The sequence below is a fragment of the Sus scrofa genome, chromosome X, assembly GCF_054392235.1.
Source record: "Sus scrofa isolate SSC_HxYL_T2T_F1_AM1 chromosome X, Sscrofa_HxYL_maternal_Yorkshire_Landrace_v2.0, whole genome shotgun sequence".
Taxonomy (NCBI): domain Eukaryota; kingdom Metazoa; phylum Chordata; class Mammalia; order Artiodactyla; family Suidae; genus Sus; species Sus scrofa.
Genome location: NC_139401.1, coordinates 18,931,510 through 18,952,247, shown reverse-complemented (window position 1 = coordinate 18,952,247; position 20,738 = coordinate 18,931,510). Strand labels below are relative to the sequence as shown.

General features: G+C 45.4%; 1 protein-coding gene across 18 annotated transcripts in view; it reads left to right on the top strand.

The window, feature by feature from the left end:
* Positions 1-20,738, top strand: part of PHKA2 (phosphorylase kinase regulatory subunit alpha 2) — an 82,414-nt gene that overhangs the window by 50,053 nt on the left and 11,623 nt on the right. For all 18 annotated transcript variants that reach the window (XM_085008626.1, XM_085008623.1, XM_013985960.3 and 15 more), the window contains 10 exons: positions 5,428-5,562; positions 6,206-6,315; positions 6,704-6,848; positions 7,104-7,182; positions 10,497-10,666; positions 11,441-11,614; positions 14,682-14,770; positions 18,851-18,984; positions 19,694-19,850; positions 20,588-20,667. In XM_085008626.1, coding sequence (XP_084864752.1) covers positions 5,428-5,562; positions 6,206-6,315; positions 6,704-6,848; positions 7,104-7,182; positions 10,497-10,666; positions 11,441-11,614; positions 14,682-14,770; positions 18,851-18,984; positions 19,694-19,850; positions 20,588-20,667 — 1,273 coding nt within the window. The remainder of the gene's footprint in view (positions 1-5,427; positions 5,563-6,205; positions 6,316-6,703; positions 6,849-7,103; positions 7,183-10,496; positions 10,667-11,440; positions 11,615-14,681; positions 14,771-18,850; positions 18,985-19,693; positions 19,851-20,587; positions 20,668-20,738) is intronic.

Below are 20,738 nucleotides of genomic sequence, written 5' to 3'. Positions count from 1 at the left end.
TTGCTTCTTTTCTATTTAGAGAAGACCTTTCAATATTTCCTTTAGGGTGGGATTAGTATTGCTGATATTCTTTTAGTTTTTGCTTGTCTGAGAAATTCTTTCTCTCTCTTTCTATTCTAAATGATAATCTTGCTGGGTAGAGTATCCTAGGTTGCATATTTTTCCCTCTCAGGACTTTGAATATATCTTGCTACTCCCTTTTGGCCTGCAACATTTCTGTAGATAAATCAGCTGATAGCCTTATGGGGGTTACCTTGTAATTAACTCTTTGTTTTTCTTGCTGCCTTTAGAATCTTCTCTTTAACTTTTTTTTGGTCTTTTGTCTTTTGCCTTTTTAGGGCTGCACTCAACAGCATATGGAGGTTCCCAGGCTAGGGGTCTAATCGGAGCCACAGCTGCCCGCTTTCCCAGAGCCACAGCAACACCAGATCCAAGCGACCTACACCACAGCTCACGGCAGTGCCGGATCCTTAGCCCACTGAGCGAGGCCAGGGATCAAACCTGCAACCTCATGGTTCCTACTCGGACTTGTTTCCACTGTGCCACAACGAGAACTCCCAACTTTTGTCTTTTTTTTTACCATATTATGTCTTGCTATGGGTCTGTTTGGGTTTATCTTATTCAGAACCCTCTGTGTTTCCTGTATCTATATGTCTGTTTCCTTCTTTAGGTTTGGGAAATTTTCAGCCGCAATTTCTTCAAATACTTTTTCAATCCCCTTTTCTCTTTTTTTTCCTCCTGGGATCCTTATTAGGCATAGATTGGCACACTTTATATTATTGCATAGGTCTCTTATATTGCTTTTTTTTTTTTTAATTTGGGTTTCTGTTTGCTGTCCTGATTGGGTGATTTCCATTATTCTATCTTCCAGGTCACTTATTCCATTCTTTGCATTATTCTTTCTGCTATTCATAGTCTTTAGTTCTTTTTTTGTCTTTTCAAATGAATTCTCTAGTTTTTCTTGGCTCCTCCTTATAGTTTCTAGCTCCCTTTTATAGTAATCTGAATTTATGTCAATAGTCTTTCTTAATTACTTCAGTATTTTCATTATCTCCTTTTTGAACTTGGTGTCTATTAGACTGAAGAGGTCTACTTCATTGTTCTTGCAGGTGAATTCTCTCAATCTTTTTTTTTTTTTTTTGTCTTTTTTTGCTATTTCTTGGGCCGCTCCTGCGGCATATGGAGGTTCCCAGGCTAGGGGCTGAATCGGAGCTGCAGCTACCGGCCTACGCCAGAGCCACAGCAACGCAGGATCCTTAACCCACTGAGCAAGGGCAGGGACCGAACCCTCAACCTCATGGTTCCTAGTCGGATTCATTAACCAGTGCGCCACGACAGGAACTCCTGAATTCTCTCAATCTTTTGATTGGGAGTTGTTCCTTTGCTTCTTCATTTTACCTATATTTCTCTTGCTCTATGAGCATAGTAGAAACAGTTATCTACTGTGGTCCTGGAGGACATTTTTATGTGGTAATGTTCCCTGTGCAGCCTGTGTGGGTTTAATATTTTTGGTGTGAGGGCTGTTTTTTAGTATGGATGCCTATTACCTCTTTCCTCTGTGTGTGCTGGTTGTTATCCCCTTGATAGGAGGTGTGACATGTTGTGGTGACCAGAGCCTGCACTGGATATTGAACATGGCCTCCTCTTTGCTCTGTGGTTTTCACTGCCCTGTCAGGGGCAGGATCTGCACACTAGCTGTTGGAGTAGAAGCCCCCAGATTTGTTTCTGAGCTGCGTTTTGGATCTGCAGTGCAAGGGAGGTGGGATTGGAGCACTCCCACTGGGAGAGGAGCCACTGAGTATTCCTCCACTGGAGCTGCTCCCCTGTGGGTGTGCTTTGCTGTCACCTTTCAGCCATTGCGTGGGCTCACAAAGTACACTGGCGTTGGCACTGCCCTTGGCCCCACCTCAGCCATGGGTATGAGCCTGCCCAGGTGGGAGGGGGCCAAGGCGGTAGCCAGGGTGTGCGAGCCTGCCCAGGCGGGAGTCTCTCTTAGAGCCCGTGGAGGCAGGGTTCAGTGTGTGGGAAAAGAGGCTGCAGTGGCAGCCCTGCCTCCATACACCACTTAACAGTGGCGCTTCGCTTCTATGGCAGCCCTGGTCACGGCTCCTCACACTCTCGCCCCTTCAGACTGTCTTTACACAGCCAGCAGCAGTCCTTTCCCTGGGTCTCTTCTCTGAACCCCACCTTGCAGCACCCAGCCCCCACCCGTAACCAGCAGATACACATCCAGGCTGGCGCATGCAGGGTGGTGGCATGGATCATGTCTGTAGTCTCTCTCTGTCCTGCCTGCAGCAAACCTGTTGCTGCGTTCTCCTCCGAGCCTCTGAAGCTCCTTTTCTGTCCCCACTGATCTCCGCACTAGTGAGGGGACTTCCCAGGGTATGGGAACCTCTCTGTTTATAGATGTATTCTTGATATGTTTGTGGGAAGAGGTGAGTTCCACATCCTACTACTCTGCCATCTTCATTCCTTGATACCCAATGTTAATTTTAATGCACAGTGTTCCCTAGTTTCCTGTTTAATTAAAAACTGCATATGTATGTGTTCTGGCATATATCAATTTAGTGAAATATGTTGTATGTAACTCAGCAGCTTCCAATTATAAAGTTACTTTCTACAAAGCAACTGTCTTCTTGAATCTAAACCTTGATTGCAAGTGGGACAAAGTGCTTCACTGAGCATCATTTTTCATAACGGCTCTTCTTTAAAAAGTAGAACATGACCTTGGTGAAAGCAAGTGAGGGTTCCCTCATTCCTCCCTTGGTGGTTTGACTTCTTCCCATTGCTCCAGGCCCATGTTTTCACCTGCCTCTACCTGTCTCCCATCCTCTCCAGCCAGCAACTCTTCCACAAAGGTGGACGTCTAGCCCAGGCTACTGCTGCAACACTGTCTCTGCCTAGCCATGTGACCTCACCTCTCTGTGCTTCAGGCTCTCGTGACCAGTGCCTTCTCACAGGGTGGTCTTGAGAGGAACCGAGATCCACAGGGAAATCCTTCAGTGCCAGGCCAGGCCTGGTATGTGCCTAGCTGGCCAATTCCTCTCCATATTTTCGCTCCTAGGGAGGATTCCCCAGGAACTCACAAGCTTCATAGAGTGACTAATATACCAGCTGGTATCATAGTACATTGTGTCTACACCTTGTACCCTCTAAAGTACATGTGTGTGTCTTTCTTTCTTTTCTTTCTTTTTTTTTTTTTTTTTTTTTTTTTTTTTTGCTTTTTAGGGCCACACCCATGGCATGTGGAGGTTCCCAGGCTAGGGGTCTAATCAGAGCTACAGCTGCTCGCCTACACCACAGCCACAGCAACGCCAGATCAGAGCCAAGTCTGCAACCTACACCACAGCTCACGGCAATGCCAGATCCTTAACCCACTGAGTGAGGCCGGGGATCAAACCCACAACCTCATGGTTCCTAGGAGGATTCATTTCTGATGCGTCACAATGGGAGCTCCCATGCGTGTTTCTTAAGGACAAAGCCCATATCATTTTTGTAGCTTCTGTGTTGATTCACACATACGCCCTTAATACATTGAAAGCAGTTATTGAACAGATGAAGGGCAACCCTCTCTGTGGCCACAGGCTCATTTTTCTGTACCTGCCGTGAGGAAGCAGAGGCTGTGCGGGTCATCACCCGATCGTTGCTGTGCCCTGGGCCAGCCGAGAGATACACCCAACCAGCACAACATTCTGATCAGGTAGAAATTGTGACAATCATGATTATCACCCCCTGTTAGACATGAGGCCGAGGGGTTAACCTATCCCTCAAGGACCCCCAGCTGAGAGCTAGAGGTTTGAACCCAGTTCTGACATACAGGTGGCCTGATCCAGCCTGACCCCACAGTTTCTGCCCATCACCAGAGCGCATGTTGCTAAGTGATCCTTTAAGTCCACAAGGCCACTTTTCCACCTGCAGCCTGGGATGCATTGATGCATCCTGAGCACCGCCTTTTTTTTTTTTTTTTTTTAATGCGATAGAATAAAACAGGGTAGAAAATAGCAGAGGCTCTGGCCTAGAAAGAAGTGCAGTTTCCAAACCTTCTCTGCGTGCAGCTGTATCAGATCACCAAGCTCGCAGGTCTTGGTCAATCACTGCTGTAAAAGAGTCACTTCTACAAAGTGAGCACTGTGTGGTTCTGAGACGTGTGGATCTTTGCACAGCGTTGGAAGTTTCTGAAGAGAGAGATGTTAAGGGAAGCCACTCACCCCGTCCTGCCTGGCCGATGTTCCCATTTGCTGGGGCTTAGAGTGTTAGCTTCCAGTCCCTGCTCGCCTCCAGCTGGCTAGTTGAGCAGCAAGGCTTCCCCTCAGGGCCTTGTTGTGAAGTTCAGATAAGATCATGGATATCAAAATACTCTGCAAAAGCATCCTGTGCTATGTAAATATAGGGAGGTGACATTCAGGTCTCAATGGCATTTATATGTATCTTACGTTCAGGTGCCACCAGCCTGGAGGTACAATGGTGGGGCTCAGGGGGCTCCCTTAACAATAACCAAGGCTCCTCCCCCTGGCCCGAGCACCACCTGGAGCCCCGCTGGGTCCTCAAAGGCTCTGCTGCACCCGGCCGCCGTACCATCTACTCTCTGTGTGGCCAGAACACCCTCTCTCCAGTGCCCTCCCCAGGACGCCTTCCTTTGCCAAAGCTCTGTCCCTTCTGTTAAAAGCCAGCAGTACTGGTACAGCAGATGCGGGAGCCTGAGCCCCACTTGGACCCCCACATCCCAGGCACTTGGAGCTCCCTGCCTGATGGAGAGCCAGTTGCCCAGCCTCATTCACTGGAGCTGGGGCCCAGGCCAGCCCATGGGGGTACATGGCCCAGCTCTGGGGTACCTCTTCCCCACCAACAGGAGGCCCTTTGCCGAGCTTCCCAGTGGGCCAGGCTGCCCCACTACCCCACCCACTAGTAGGCCCACTCTTCCTTCTCTCAGGAGCATGGCCAATGCCCTCAATCAGACCATCCTCTGCTAGCACACACCACATTGCTCTTTTGTCTTTGAGAGCAGAGGCACAGACGTCTCCAGGTATCACCCTTGTGGAGCTATTTCCAGTCCTGACCCCACGTGAAAAGAACCCAAGACAGGTTTCGAATAAATGCACACCCAGAGGGAGGCAAGCCATCATTTGAGATGGGGTAATTCAGCTTGGGACCCGTCGAAGACCGACCGTTTCTAGAAGTCTCTTATCAGACTGTCTTTCATATCAAGGATGCATGATAATCATGCCTCGTGGGTGCTGAGGGGAGGCAAGGCCGGAGAGAACCAGGAAGAGCGACTGGACAAGTGCTGTCCCTTTCAAAACCTCTCAGCATGTGAAGCACATGCTCAAGTGTCTGTCACAGGCCAGAGACAAGAGCAGAGCACAGCGTGTATCCACGTGAAACAACGAGGGCCACTGTCTAATGTAGATGCTACGTTCTTGTTCACAGTGACTGTTTTGGCAGAAAACAACCACATTAAGGAGTTGCTGAAGAAACACGGGGTGAACGTCCAGAGTATTGCTGACATTCATCCAATCCGAGTCCAGCCAGGCCGGATTCTTAGTCACATATATGCCAAGCTGGGTAGGTTTGGGGAAAGAGCACAGTGTTTTTGGCCAAGGGGCATTTCGGTTCTAAGTTTAGGGTCTGGGGGAGACTGTGATATGTGTAAATTGTAAAGAATTGGGCAGAGCACTAAAGCAGGGGGCTTGACTGTTTCCACATGCAGAGGAATGGCCAAAAAGCAGATTCTGCTCATGCCCATTCAGGAGATGTTGTCACGGGTCGGCCGTGGGGTTCATCAGCTCTTTCATAAAATAAGGAGCCACCTTGGAAAATTTGCAACTGGAGCAGTCATTTGTGTCTTGATAATGTTTCTAAGTTTTATGCATGATGGAGAGGGGTCCTCTTTTTTTAAAATCTGACTTTGTTTAGGATTATGGCCCAATATTAAATAAGTAAAAGGTAAACATTAATAAGATCCTTTTAATCGTTTCATTTCATATAGCTGTTGCATCAGGTGCTGTTCTTCCTCATGCGTGAAAAGAAGGGGGTGGGATTTGCTTTAAATTCATCCCTGTCCCAAAGAAGGACATGACTATTAGAAAAACCAGACCCCAGAGTGAGTTATTTAGCATATAAATAAGGCCAGTCTTAGCCAGAATCGGGTGAGTTAGATATCACTGTATTTGCTGTAACTCCAATTTCTCTTTCACGTTCCAAATAGGACGAAATAAGAATATGAAATTGAGTGGGCGACCGTATCGGCACATTGGTGTCCTTGGAACATCTAAACTATATGTGATTAGGAACCAGATTTTCACTTTCACCCCCCAGGTGAGACGAGCAGGCCAGTAGCAAACCAATACGTATCCATTTATTAAACTCTCTTTTCTATCCGGTGAGCTACTTTGAATGTGGCAGAGTGTGCATGCATGTGTTCAGGTGGAGACATAAGATGGCACCCAGTTCCCATCTGAGGAGCTGTAAATAGATGTAGCTGAGCCCCTTTCCTTTCTGCATTAGTGGCCACAGCTTCTGGGCAGGCGACAGATCAGTTTGTCTGATCGAGAGGAGAGCCCCATGATGAGGGGTGGACTGCAGCCAGGATCGAGCCTCTTCTCTGGAGACAGCATGCAAGGCTGAGTGCTGCTGTGGATGACAGCTGGGGCCGTGTCGAGGGACATGAAGGAGAGCCTTTCACCTGGCCTGTTCTGACTTGCAGTTCACCGACCAGCATCACTTCTACCTGGCGCTGGACAACGAGATGATCGTGGAGATGCTGAGGATCGAGTTGGCCTACCTGTGCAGCTGCTGGCGGATGACAGGCAGACCCACGCTCACCTTCCCCATCACGCACACCATGCTCAGTAACTCCATGAACTTGATCTGCCTGGCGCATGTTCCACTGGGGGTTGGGGCCCTTTTTAAACTGTTTAAAATGAGTCCCATGGACAGAGCTAAGTACCTTGGCAATTAGGTTTCTTAGGTCAGGAACCTTCTAGGTCATACATATTTTAATGAGTTTCTGTTGATGAAAACATTTCAGTGCACGCCCCAAAAAAGTATTCCCAGATTAAGTAAACTAATTCATCTTTTTTTTTTTTTTCTTTCTTTTTCCTTAGCAAATGATGGCTCGGACATTCATTCTGCTGTTCTTTCTACAATTAGAAAACTAGAGGATGGATACTTCGGAGGAGCTAGGTAATTTGTGAGTTTTTTCTTTTCTTTTTTTTTAGGGCCATGCACACATGGCATATGGAGGTTCCCAGGCTAGGGGTCGAATCAGAGCTGTTATCTGCCAGCCTACACCACAGCCACAGCAACGCCAGATCGGAGCTGTGTCTGTGACCTACACCACAGCTCATGGCAATGCTGGATCCTGTGTCCTCATGGATACTAGTCAGATTCGCTTCCACTGAGCTATGACGGGAACTCCAATTTGTGATTTTTTAAAAAACAAAGGTAACATTGACCTTTCTTTTGCTGCCCTTCTCCCATTTTTCTTATCAATTGCTGAACATAGACGCATAGACCTTTAGAATAAAAAGGAGGTCAAAACATCTGAGCTAGCAGTTAACCATGTGAAACTAGACCGATCTCTAAGCAGCATTTGGTAGGTGATTGTGAAGCTTCTACGGGTGCCAGGAGGCCTGGGGCACAGAGAGATGAATGTATCAAGTCCTTCCAAAGCGGCGCTCTCAGAGAGCACCTCTGGATGCTCGGTCTGTTTCTAGTAAAAGCTGTGGTAGAAAACACCTAGGGCCTAGGATCTGGCACGTGCTCGATAATCAGATCACTCCTTGAATGGACTTGAGTTTGCCCAGAACTTTACAAATCCCTTCATGGCCCTCAGAGCAGAGCGCCTGAATGGGCCTCCCTAGACCATTGCCCCTCATCCTGAGTGGAATGACGCCCCTTCCAGTTGGCAGGCCCACAGTACAGCCGATGTTCCCCGGTAGTACAGTTAAGCACCTTGAGTGATGGGGGCTCACCTCCCATGGAAACCCCTTTCTTTTTTGTACCCCATGACTGTCACAAGGCAGAGGATTTCTCTGTAGCATCTATTCCCTGTGATCTCTCTGAATCTCCTAGAATGTGCCAGAAGAGCCCCAGGAGAACCTCAGTGTGCAGCCCGCTTGAGTAATGTGTGGCCTTTGCCAGGCTCGGGGAGACTGCTGTTTGGCCCCAGCTGCTTAGTGTTGGGGAGTTGAAGTCAACCCTTCTTCTCACCTCTTTGCACGCCAGAGACCTTACTACCACAGTCGTTTTTTAAAATTGTAAAATATATATAACATAAAATTTGCCATCTTAACTTTTTCTTTTTTTTTTTTTTTTGTCTTTTTAGGGCTACACCTGTGGCACATGGAATTTCCCAGGCTAGAGGTCAAATCAGAGCTGCTGCCTGTACCACAGCTCATGGCAGTGCCAGATCCTTAACCCACTGAGCGAGGCCAGGGATTGAACCTGCATTCGTACGGATACTAGTTGGGTGCATTACCTCTGAGCCACTACAGGAACTCCCCATCTTAACCATTTTAAAGTGTACAGTTCAGTGGCAGTAAGTAGATTCACATTGTTTGCAGCCAATCTCTAGAACTCTTTTCACCTGGTAAAACGATATCTCCGTATCCATTAAACCATTCTCCGTTTCCCCACCTCTGCCCCTGGCAACCACCATCTACTTTCTGTCTCTAGGTGTCTCATCTAAGTGGACTCATCCGGTATTTGTCTTTCTGTGACTAGCTTATTTCACTTGGCCTGATGTCCTCAGTGCTGAGTCACTGTATTTCTAAGCACCAGGGTTGGCACCAAGCTTGCTGCAGGTTTTGCTGTAGACTTGAAGTGGCCCTTGCTCCAAGCTTCTCTTGGCCTCTCCTGAGTGTCAGCAAGCCATCTCCAGCATTCTGCTATCTGCATCCCAGGGCTGGTGCCATAACTGCAGCTGGCATCCGCTTTGATACATTTTATCTCTAGCTTGGATAAGTTACCACCTGGCATGTGGCATCATAATCGAGAGACAATACCGTATGCCCATAATTAACTGTTTTCCAAAATAAATTCTTGAATTGAAATCTAATCATTGTCAAAAGGATACCACGTGCAGTTAGTTGAGCATTTGCAGTGTGTTCTTTGTTGCTTTATATGTGTTGTCCATGTTGTCTTCACTTTGTCCCATGGGCTGTATTCCCATTTTATGGGCAAGGACCCGTAGGCTCAGAGAGCCAGGGACACAAGATCAGTAGGTGCAGAAGCTCCGTGTGGATCTAGGAGCCAGTCTCCAACCACCATGCTGAGCTGGATGAGGGCTTACAGGAGTCAGCAGGGCCTCCTGGATCCCCAGAGTGTGGTAAACGGTTTAGAGAACCATAGGAAGAAGCAGGAATGCCCAGGCTCCAGTGGCTATCTTTCCTGCTAAATTCTTCATAATTAAAGTTGAATCTTATTTTGGCTCTTTTTTAGGTCTGAGGGTATTTTAAAAGCCAAACTCACTCTGCATGCCAGACTCTACCCTCTGGACCCACCTGGGGAAGCTTGCTATCAGAAGGGTTTAAATTTCCTTAACTGCCTTTCTGCCTTTGACCTGATTCCTTTCAACTTCATCAAAGAGAAGTGTACCCTTGGCACCACCTTACCTCCTTCTGTTCCCTAACCTCAGGGCAAAACAATAGAACTGGCCCCAGAGCTCTAGGCCGGGGGAACTTTTTACTTTAGCAAGGGAAGCCTTTTCTTTCCCTCCGGCTACATTTCTTGATGTAGTCCGGCCTGCTTGTTGAAGCTCCCACACCTGCGAATTCATTTGCATTGCATGCTCCCATTTACTCCTCTGACACTAAGCCATTTAAACATTTACACCCAGGTTCAGGGGAGCGGGAACCCGGAGACTGCTGCCTTTGTAGCAGAACCCCGCGCTGCCAAACTCAGTTCCCAGTTTTCAGTGGAACTTTTCCCAGCCTGATACTGTAATATGGCCACTCTGGGCCACCATTCAGATCTGGGGCTAACCCTCCCATCGCATTCCTTCTAGAGAGAACTTGGGCTCTGAGACATGCCTCTCCCAGCACTTACCCACCCCACCCCGTTGTGTGACTGCACAGCAGGGGCTCATAACGGGTAGCACAAGTGCACCCAGAGAATCGGGGCTTGTGGTTTTGCTCTGGTCCAGTTGTTTTAGGGCAGAAAATATCCAAGCGTTGGTTCTAGTTAAAGTGGTTCACTCAACATGTTTTGTAAAACTTGTCGGTTCAGTAAAATAGATTTGTATTTGTGTTGGGTTTGGGAGGAAGAGATCAGCATGATGCATTTCAGCTTTTAATATGCTGCGTGCTTCCACTTCATACTTGCTATTGAATTTTCATTTTAATTTCTTGGCTGACTACTTGTATGGGGCAATCTGCAGAGTGACGTTTTTATTGATTCTGGCAGAAGCGCCACCTGGTTGTTGAAGTCTCTCAATGATTCATAGTGGAAGTCTGTCCACACGCAACTCTCTCTCTAACATAGTGTCTCCTTCACAGAGTAAAATTAGGGAGTCTTTCGGAATTTCTCACCACCTCTTTCTACACGTATCTGACCTTCCTGGATCCAGACTGTGATGAGAAGTTGTTTGACGATGCCAGCGAAGGGAGCTTCAGTCCTGATAGCGATTCAGATCTGGGAGGATATGTGGAAGACACCTGTAATCAAGGTATGCCTTGGAATGCGTGTGCAGGTGGCTCACTGAATTTATTTAAACTTGGCACTGTGGTAAAATTGCCCTAAAACTCAAGCACAGAAAGTGATTGGTGATTAACATAACAAAAGAAAGGCTTCGGAAGATTTCACGTATTAGGATGAATAAAAGCCAGTGTGAAAACCTAAATTGCAGAAGTGGGGCTTTTTTAAACCTAGAGGAACAAAGATTTTCAGCAGTGAGGGCTTTTTCACAAAATATAAACACAGAAACACACTGCTTGAATTTTCAAAGGAATGGAAGAATGATGTAGTTTTGATTGGATGTAAGTGATGACATCCTAGGTATATAACATTTCTCAAACTGAGCCAGGTTTGGGGTTGAAGTGACCTGTCTTTTACTTTTAGATAGTACATTGCGTTGGGGCTAGGGCTTCCATAATGCTTAGCCCCATGCATGATAAGTTAAAACCAAAAGCTGAGAGACGTTGGCTGCTGGCCTTCTGTTTGTCTGCTCATCTTAGGACAATGTGATGTAAACGCCATCTTGACCTGTATTTTCTTTTCCTAGGATGAAGTTTTTCCAAACAATAACTTTGTAAACACATGCATTTTTCTACATAAATCTCTTTACTTTGCAGGGATAGGAATCGAATACCTACCTGTATCAAAATGTTGTCTTCCACTAAATCTACTCAGCAATTCATGCTGCACATAATCACTATTATGCATTTAGGTTATTTCTGCAGGTTGTTTTCATTGGCTGTTTTTCTTACCTGTGTAATTACAGAAAGCCAGGATGAACTTGACCAGTATATCAACCACCTCCTGCAAAGCACATCCTTGAAGTGTTATCTGCCACCTCTTTGTAAGAAGACAGAGGACAGCCATGTTTTCAGTGCCATCCACTCCACTCGGGATATACTTTCTGTAATGGCAAAAGCAAAGGGTTTGGAAATTCCATGTATGTCATTAACTCTTTCCTGCCTATTAAGATAACTTTTATCAAAGTAATACAAGAGCATATTGTAAAAGTCAAAGAATCCTAAAAAACAACAAAGTGCAGTTGGTTCTTGCCTTACCTCTTCCCTCTTGCCTCACCTCCTGTCCCTAGTCCTTCTACTTAGAGGCAACCACTTTCAACTCTTAGTTGTTTCTTCTGGCATTTACATGTTTCTAGAATAATTGTATATATTGCTGTCTTTGATGCATTGACTTTATTCAGTATCTGTTGACTTTCTCTCATGCAGGTGAAGATTGACCTGACTTAAATCACCACTCCTCTGCTTCACTTGCCCTAACCTATCCATGCAGTTGTATTAAGGTTCAGTTAAATCATTATTCACTATTTCAATCATTGTATGTATGCAAATATTATTTCCAACTGAGTATTATAGTATACTATATCATCATTTTAACTTTTGGCTTTTTCCAAAGTTAATAGTTGCACTATCTTTTAATTTGCTTTGCTTCCTTTCTATACCTTCCATTGTATGGCCTTGCAATACCAATTCCCACAAGGTCAATCATATGTATGAACTGGTTCCACTGCTTTCCTTGGAGTCCACAAGTCTCCTTCCACCTGGCTGATTACACTCCAGGCCTACTGCATACCTGGTATCCTGGGACTTGTCTTTGCTGTAATCCTTGGAAATCTTCTTTGCTTATCTCCTCAGTTGAGTTCCCTGTTTCTTGATTCTGGCATGTTCCCCTTTCTAAATTTCTTTCTTTGGTGGAATACATTCTAGGATAGTTTCAGTAGGTTTAAAAAATGGTACAGTGGGAGAGGGCACTGTGATAACAGTCCTCAACTTGCTCGTTTCTGGAGCTCACTGCTCTTTTTGGCCTGGTTGCCCTCTACGTCCGGGATAGAGATTTCATCCCAGGATCTTCCTTTACCATCATCCTGGAGAGTTCCTTGAGATTTCCTCGTCTCCTTTGTTGGCTATCCTGTTTTCTGTATCTCAGCTTTTCTTCTTACTTATCTTACTGTCTTCTTTTGGTAGAGAACATCTAGTAGTTTCCTAGGAAACAGTGCATGGTGGGTAAAGTTGTTGAGACCTTGCAAGACTGACAGTATCTACAAATCTATATCCATTGAGCGTTTGGTTGGATATAGACATGTAGATGGAAAAGAAATTTACTTCAGAATTTTGAAAACATTGCTTTGTCTTCTTGTTTATCACCATTGCTGCTGAGAAATCTAAACTCATTCTGATTTTTCATCCTTCAAATACAAACTGTTATTCTCTTTAAAGTTTTTTAGGGCTTTCTCTACTTCCAGGTTCTGAAATTTCAATAATGTACCTTTTCTGGGTGTACGTTCATCCACTGTGTTAGCTATTCAGTAGGTCTTTTCCATCTGGAAGTTTATATTTTTCATTCCTGTAAAGTTTTTTGGAAAAGTTTCTTGACTCACTTCCTTCCCTATGCTTTTTCTGTCCTCTCTTTCTGGTACTGTGTCATTGCAGTGTTGACCTCCTGGAGAAGTCTTTATTGTTTCTCTTCTATCTTCCATGTCTTTGTCTTTTGCTCTGTTCTGAGGGAAATTGCTCCAACTTTTTGTTCCACCTGCTTAGTTGAGTTTTTCCATGGTTCGGCAAGCTCCTTGGATTTCTGAGGATTCTCTAATATAAATATGACTGGTTCTTGCTTTTCCCCACTGCAGACTTGGGGTTTGGTTGCCTGTGTCTACTGAATCAGTTAACTCTCATCTGGCAGCTTTCCCACTTCCACTGTTACTATTGCCTTTTCTCTGCCTCCGTATTCTTTTAGATTTGTCTTTTTTTAACTTATTTTTTGTGGTGTTAGTGAGGCATTAAGAGGAGAATTAAAACTTATGTTTAAGGAGTCCCGTTGTGCCTCAGCGGGTTACGAACCTGACTGGTATCCATGAGGATGCGGGTTCGATCCTTGGCCTCACTTACTGGGTTAAGGATCTGGTGTTGCTTTGAGCTATGGTGTAGGTCACAGATGTGGCTCAGATCCCATGTTGCTGTGGCTGTGGCATAGGCCGGCAGCTACAGCTCTGATTCCAACCCTAGCCTGGGAATTTCCATATGCTACAGGTATGGCCTTTAAAAAAAAAAAAAAAAGGCAGCAAAAAAGATGAAGATAAAAAAGGGAGAAAACACTACCTTTAATTCAGTAGTGTAACCTGGGGGGTCTATAAATGCCTTTTTCTTTTCCATTTTATGTTATTATTTTATTTTTAGGGCCGCACTCACAGCATATGGAAGCTCCCAGGGCTAGGGGTTGAATCAGAGCTGCAGCCGCCAGCCTACACCACAGCCACAGCAACGCAGGATCCGAGCCACGTCTGCAACCTACGCCACAGCTCACAGCAACACTGGATACTTAACCCACTGAGTGAGGCCGGGGATCGAACATGCATCCTCGTGGATACTAGATGGGTTCGTAACCCTCTGAGGCACAGCAGGAACTCCTATAAGCGCCTTTTAAATATGCCTCATCTTTTCCTTGAAAACGTCCTTTTTTCAAGGAAGATTTGATGTAGCCTGACAAATATGGCTTCATGAATAAATATCAATAATGATACCATCCAAAGGTGGTTAAAAAACAGAAGCACTAACACCCAGCAGTGGCAAAGTAAAATACATAGTGGACAGGAAGCCAGAACACCTTGATAAGGAGAAAGCCAGTGACCCTGCACAAATGATCTATCTACCCTCTCTGGTTCTCAGTTTCTGCATCTTAACAAAAAAGAAGTGGGGCTCAATCACTTCTAAGGCTCCTTCCAGTCCTAGTGTGATGTAATTTTCCCTGAATTCTAAAGGAGAAAAGTGAAATTCAGCTCCTTAAAGTAAGATCTGCATCCTGCCCATTTCTGGTTTCCAGATTTAGCATATGATGTGGCTACATGAAGAATTCTTTGTGAAATTAAACTAATTAAGTAATCACTCCTTATTTGGTTTGTATTGAATAAGGAATAGCCATGGTACCTCTCAAAAGAAGTGTTTTATCCTTCCTCCTCCTCAGAAGAGCTCTCTGTTTATTCTTTTGTTTTCTAGTTGTTCCCATGGCTTTGCCAACTAAAGTTCTAAGTGCCCACCGTAAATCTCTGAATCTTGTTGACTCTCCTCAGCCTCTCCTAAAAAAGGTAAAGTATTTAGAATCACTTTTTCAAAAAGTGTACTGTTCTTTGGTTCTGGTTTAGTCCCAAGAACTTTTTTTTTTTTTTAATTAATGTATAGTTGGTTTACAGTGTTGTGCCAATTTTTGCTGTACAGCAAAGTGACGCAGTCATACATTCATACCTACATACATATGTATATATGTATACCTGTATATACACATTCTTTTCCTTATGTTCTGTTCCATCATGGTCTATCCCGAAAGGTTGGCTATAGTGCCCTGTGCTATACAGTAGGACCTTATTGCTTATCCATTCTGAATGTAATAGTTTGCATCTCCTAACCCCAAACTCCCAGCCCTTCCCACTCCCTCCCCGAACCCCCTTGGAAGCCACAAGTTTGTTCTCTGTGTCTCAGTCTGTTTCTGTTTTGTATATAGGTTCACTTGTACCATGTTTTGGATTCCACATATAAGTTATATCATATGGTATTTGTCCTTCTCTTTCTTACTGACTTCGCTTAGTATGAGAATCTCTTGATGTATCCATATTGCTGCAAATGGCATTATTTCGGGTTTTTTTTTTTTATATATAGCTGAATAGTATTCATTGCATATATACACCACATCTTCTTAATCCATTCATCTGTCAATGGACATTTAGGTTGTTTCCATGTCTTGGCTGTTGTGAATAGTGCTGTTATGAACATAGGGGTGCATGTATCTTTTTGAATTATAGTTTTATCTGGATATATGCCCATATGCTGGATCATATGGTAGTTCTACTTTTAGTTTTCTGAGGAACCTCCATACTGTTTCCCATAGTGGTTACACCAATTTATATTCCTACCAACAGTGTAGGAGAGTTCTCCTTTCTTCATACCCTCTCCAGCATTTGTTATTTGTTCACTTACTAATGATGGCCATTCTGACTGGTGTGAGGTGGTACCTCATTGTAGTTTTGATTTGCATTTCTCTGATAATTAGCAATGTTGAGCATCTTTTCATGGGCTTGTTGGCCATCTGTATGTCTTCTTTGGAGAAATGTCTATTTAGATCTTCTGCCCATTTTTCAATTGGGTTGTTTGGATTTTTTTGTTGTTGTTGAGTTGTATGAGTTGTTTGTATATTTTGGAGATTAAGCCAAAGAGATCGTCGGTTGCATCGTTTGCCACTATTTTCTCTCATTCCATAGGTTGTCTTTTCGGGGGGGGGGGTGTTGTGGTCTCCTTTGCTCTGCAAAAGCTTATAAGTTTGATTAGTTCCCATTCATTTATTTTCATTTTTATTTCTATTGCCTTCAGAAACTGACCTAAGAAAACATTTGTAGGGTTGATATCAGAGAATGTTTTGCCTATGTTCTCTTCTAGGAGTTTTATAGTGTCATGTCTCGTTTTTAAGTCTTTAAGCCATTTTGAGTTTATTTCTGTGCATAGATAGCGTGAGGGTGTATTCCAGTTCCATTGATTTACATGTAGCTGTCTAGTTTTCCCAGGACCACTTGCTGAAGGGACTGTCTTTTCCTCATTTTATATTCTTTGCTCTTTTGTCAAAAATTAATTGACTGTAGGAGTTCCCGTTGTGGCGCAGTGGTTGACGAATCTGACTAGGAGCCATGAGGTTGCGGGTCCCCTGCCCTTGCTCAGTGGGTTAAGGATCCAGCGTTGCCGTGAGCTGTAGTGTGGGTTGCAGGCGCGGCTCAGATCCTGCGTTGCTGTGGCTCTGGCGTAGGCCGGGGGCTGCAGCTCTGATTCGACCCCTAGGCTGGGAACCTCCATGTGCTGTGGGAACGGCCCAAAGAAATAGCAAAAAAAATAAAATAAAATAAAAAATAATTGACTGTAGGTGTCCAGGTTTATTTCCAGGCTCTCTATTCTATTGCATTGATCCTTATGTCTGTTTTTGTACCAGTACCACACTGTCTTAATTACTATAGCTTTGTAATATTGTCTGAAGTCTGGGAGAGTTATGCCTCCTGCTTCCCCCCACCCTCCCTCAGGATTCTTTTGGCTATTCTGGGTCTTTTATGGTTCCATAAAAATTTTTGTCTTTTTGCCTTTTCTAGGGCCGCACCTGAGGCATATGGAGGTTCCCAGGCTAGGGGCGAATTGGAGCTATAGCCACCGGCCTACACCAGAGCCACAGCAATGCGGGATCCGAGCCACATCTGCAACCTGCACCACAGCTCATGGCAACGCCGGATCCTTAACCCACTGAGCAAGGCCAGGGATCGAACCCGCAACCTCATGGTTCCCAGTTGGATTTGTTAAAGACTGTGCCATGATGGGAACTCCATGGTTCCATAAAAATTTCTGGATCCTTTGTTCTAGTTCTATGAAAAATGTCATGGGTAATTTGATAGGGATCCCATTAAATCTGTAGATTGCTTTGGGTAGTATGGCCGCTTTACCAATATTAATTCTTCCAGTCCAGGAACATGGCCTTTCCATTTCTTTGAACCCTCTTTAATTTCCTTGATTAATATTTTAAAGTTCTCAGTGTATACGTCTTTCACCTCCTTGGTCAGGTTTATTTTGGGGGGTACAATTTTAAAAGGCATTTTTATATTCCTTTTCTAATATTTGTTAGTATACAGAAATGCAGCCATTTCTGAACGTTAATCTTGTATCTGCTACTTTGCTGAATTCATTGATCAGATTGAGTAGTTTTTGTGTGGCTCCTTAGGGTTTTCTATATATAGTATCATGTCATCTGCACATACAATGACAATTTTACGTCTTTTCTTCCAAAGCGGATACACTTTATATCTTTTTTTGGTCTGATTCCTGTGGCTAGGACTTCCAGTACTATGTAGAATAAAAGTGGTGAGAGTAGCATCCTTGTCTTGTTCCAGATTTTAGTGTGAAGGCCTTCAGCTTTTCTTGGTTGAGTATTACATTAGCTGTGGGTTTGTCAGCAATGGCTTTTATTATGTTGGGATATGTTCCCTCTGTACCCACTTTGGTAGGAGTTTTTCGCATGAATGGGCATTGAATTTTGTCATACTCTTTTTCTGCACCCACTGAGATGATCGTGTGGTTTTTGACTTTTCTTTTGTTAATGTGGTGCATGATATTGATTTGTGTATGTTGAACCATTCTTGTGAACTTGGGATGCCAAGAACTCTTTCAAATGGTTGAACTCAAAAGAGCGAGCAGATTTCCTCTTCGATTCTTTTTTTCCGGCCACACCTGTAGCACATGGAATTTCCTGGGCCAGGGATCAAATCCGAGCCACAGCTGCAGCAAATCCTTAACCCACTATACCAGGCTGGGGTCAAACCTGCACCGCCACAGAGACAACGCCAGATTCTTAACCTGCTGTGCCAGAGCGGGAACTCCAACCGAGCATATTTCTTGATGTCCAGGACTTTTAGAAGTTCTAGATTTTGAGGTGCACCCACTCAGTTGTCTGGATTCTGGTTTGTCAGTAGGTGCATTGAATGTGATGCAAACCTTTATATTTTGTAGATAGGAGAAGGCTACTGATGTTCTGGCTACTCATCAGAATCTTAAATGAGCCAGCTTACTACTAGCCCTGTCCTTTCTGTGCCAGCCAGCCAAGGTTGGGCTACTTGCAGAGCAGGGTGCAGAACCAGAAAAAGAAGCCTGAGATTTCCATTATTTTGTCCAAAGTCTCCTTCGGTTTTATCCCACATGAATAGAAGAAAATTCCTTGTCTGCTGGAGAGTATTTTAATCACAATTGTAGGTTGTTTAAAAACACGTACTTTTGTTTACCTTCAAAAATATTTTATTGAAGTTTAACATATATAAAGTATAGAAAACGTAAGTCTAGATAGAGCTCAGTGAATTGTCACTGAGCCAAGCACCCTTTGTGCTCCTCCCAGTCATTCCCTCCCCCTCCACTGCAAAGGTAACTATAAAATTTACACATGTTTTAACCTGTTTGGTTCGGTCTCTTGCACAAATTGACTTAACACAGTGATTTACTGGTCAGGGAAAGGAAAACCACAAAAGAGTCACTGAAAGCCTAGAGCACAGCACGGCAGCAGACTTCCCAGGCCAGGTTGGTGTGTCACTTCCTGATCTTCTGGCAGTTCGCGTGCTCAGCCTCCCTCTTCTGCTTTTTGGCTGTCGTATGGCCAGGCTCCTGAGGAGGACTTCCAGTTTCCCAGAGATGACCGTGGCGACGTGGACTGTGAGAAGCTGGTTGAGCAGCTGAAAGATTGTTCGAACCTGCAGGACCAAGCGGACATTCTCTACATTCTGTATGTGATAAAGTAAGTTGATGGTCTTGACTAGCTTGCGCTGTCTCTGCTCTCCTTGGCTCTTTGTCCTCATCTTCTTGGCCTTCCAGCACACTGTGTCATGATAGAGTCAACCAGATTACCCAGAATCACCGTGAACAGACTTCCATCCCCCTCTCTGCCTACCAGTGCTGGCCTCCCAGGACGAGAAGGCTAGCGAGGCCAGCCTCTCACCATCTCCTGCTGTTAGGTTTCTGTTTCAGAGAGACGGCGGACATGCTTTGGTAAGAGGCAGTCCTCGGGGTGAGGCTCAGAGGCACTGGGAGGCCCCCGTGCACTTGGCCGGATGCGCAGTGATTGAGTCCCCTCCCGGCCGAGTGAGCTCTCTTGCAAGAGAGTCTGGCCTTTAAACCTATGAGCCTGGAGTTCCCTTCGTGGCTCAGTGGTTAACGAATCTGACTAGGAACCATAAGGTTGCGGGTTTGATCCCTGGCCTCGCTCGGTGGGTTGAGGATCCAGCGTTGCCGTGAGCTGTGGCGTAGGCCGCAGGTGCGGCTCAGATCCCACGTTGCTGTGGCTCCAGCGTAGGCCGGGGGCTACAGCTCCGATTCGACCCCTAGCCTGGGAACCTCCATGTGCTGCGGGGGTGGCCCTAGAAAAGGCAAAAAGACAATAAAATAAAATAAAATAAAAAATATAAAAAAAATAAGCCATACTTCTGGGGTTTCCCATCTCTTGACAGGGGTCCCAGCTGGGACACAAATCTCTCTGGACAGCACAGGGTCACCGTGCACAACCTCCTGAGCGAACTCTACGGGAAAGCTGGCTTGCACCAGGAGTGGGGTCTGATCCGCTACATCTCTGGCCTGCTCCGGAAGAAAGTGGAGGTCCTGGCTGAGGTCAGAGCGACTGCGCGTGGGCTGTCTGTCCTTTCTAGCCCCATGCCCTCTTCCTGTTGTGAAAGCTGGAGGCAAGCCCCTCTCATCTGGAAAGGGAATGGGTTATTTAATGTACAGACGGAACTGGCCCTTCTCTCTTGACCTCCCATTGCTCTTGGAAGGCAGCCAAAGGAAATGAAATCCAAGCTGATTAGTTTTGTTACTTCTCAGCTGCAGGAAAGGGTTTCCCAAGAAAATGAAAACGCTCTGTGGCCTGGCACCTTCTTAAACAGAGCTCTCTTATTCCTGCACATCTGTGCTCGATCATCTTCGCTATTTTAACTCTGAGTCCCTGCAAAATCCAGAACTGCTTTCGGTGATGTTCGGGTTCATTGTGAGAGTAAGGTAATGGGGGACGTGGCGATTTAGGACTGTAATATGGTTATTAACCCTTACCGTGACTGTCTCAGGACTCGGCGCAGCTCATCCTCCTTTCGTAGTGTCAGAGAATCCAGTGCGTTTGCTCCAGTGGATGGGCATCGAGTAGCCACTCGTAAGCCTTGTAGAGCCAGGCCTGGGGCCACATTTTGGGGTCACAGGGACCCAACTCTGCTTGGGGTCTACGTATGGATTTTCACATCAAGGGCAACATGGGTCATAAAGTCTGTAAAGGTAAATTTATGATCTGTTGGCAGTGACCCTTCCCCGCTGGCTTCGCTCATCTCTCTCTCCCCGTTCCCCTTTTCCTAAATGACTAGGCCTGCACGGACCTGCTGTCGCACCAGAAGCAGCTCACAGTGGGCCTGCCGCCGGAACCCCGGGAGAAGACCATCTCTGCGTGAGTCTTCAGTCCGGAGGCCTCAAGGTTGAGGGAGGGGACGGCGGGGGAAGCCTCAGCGCTGTCTCCCA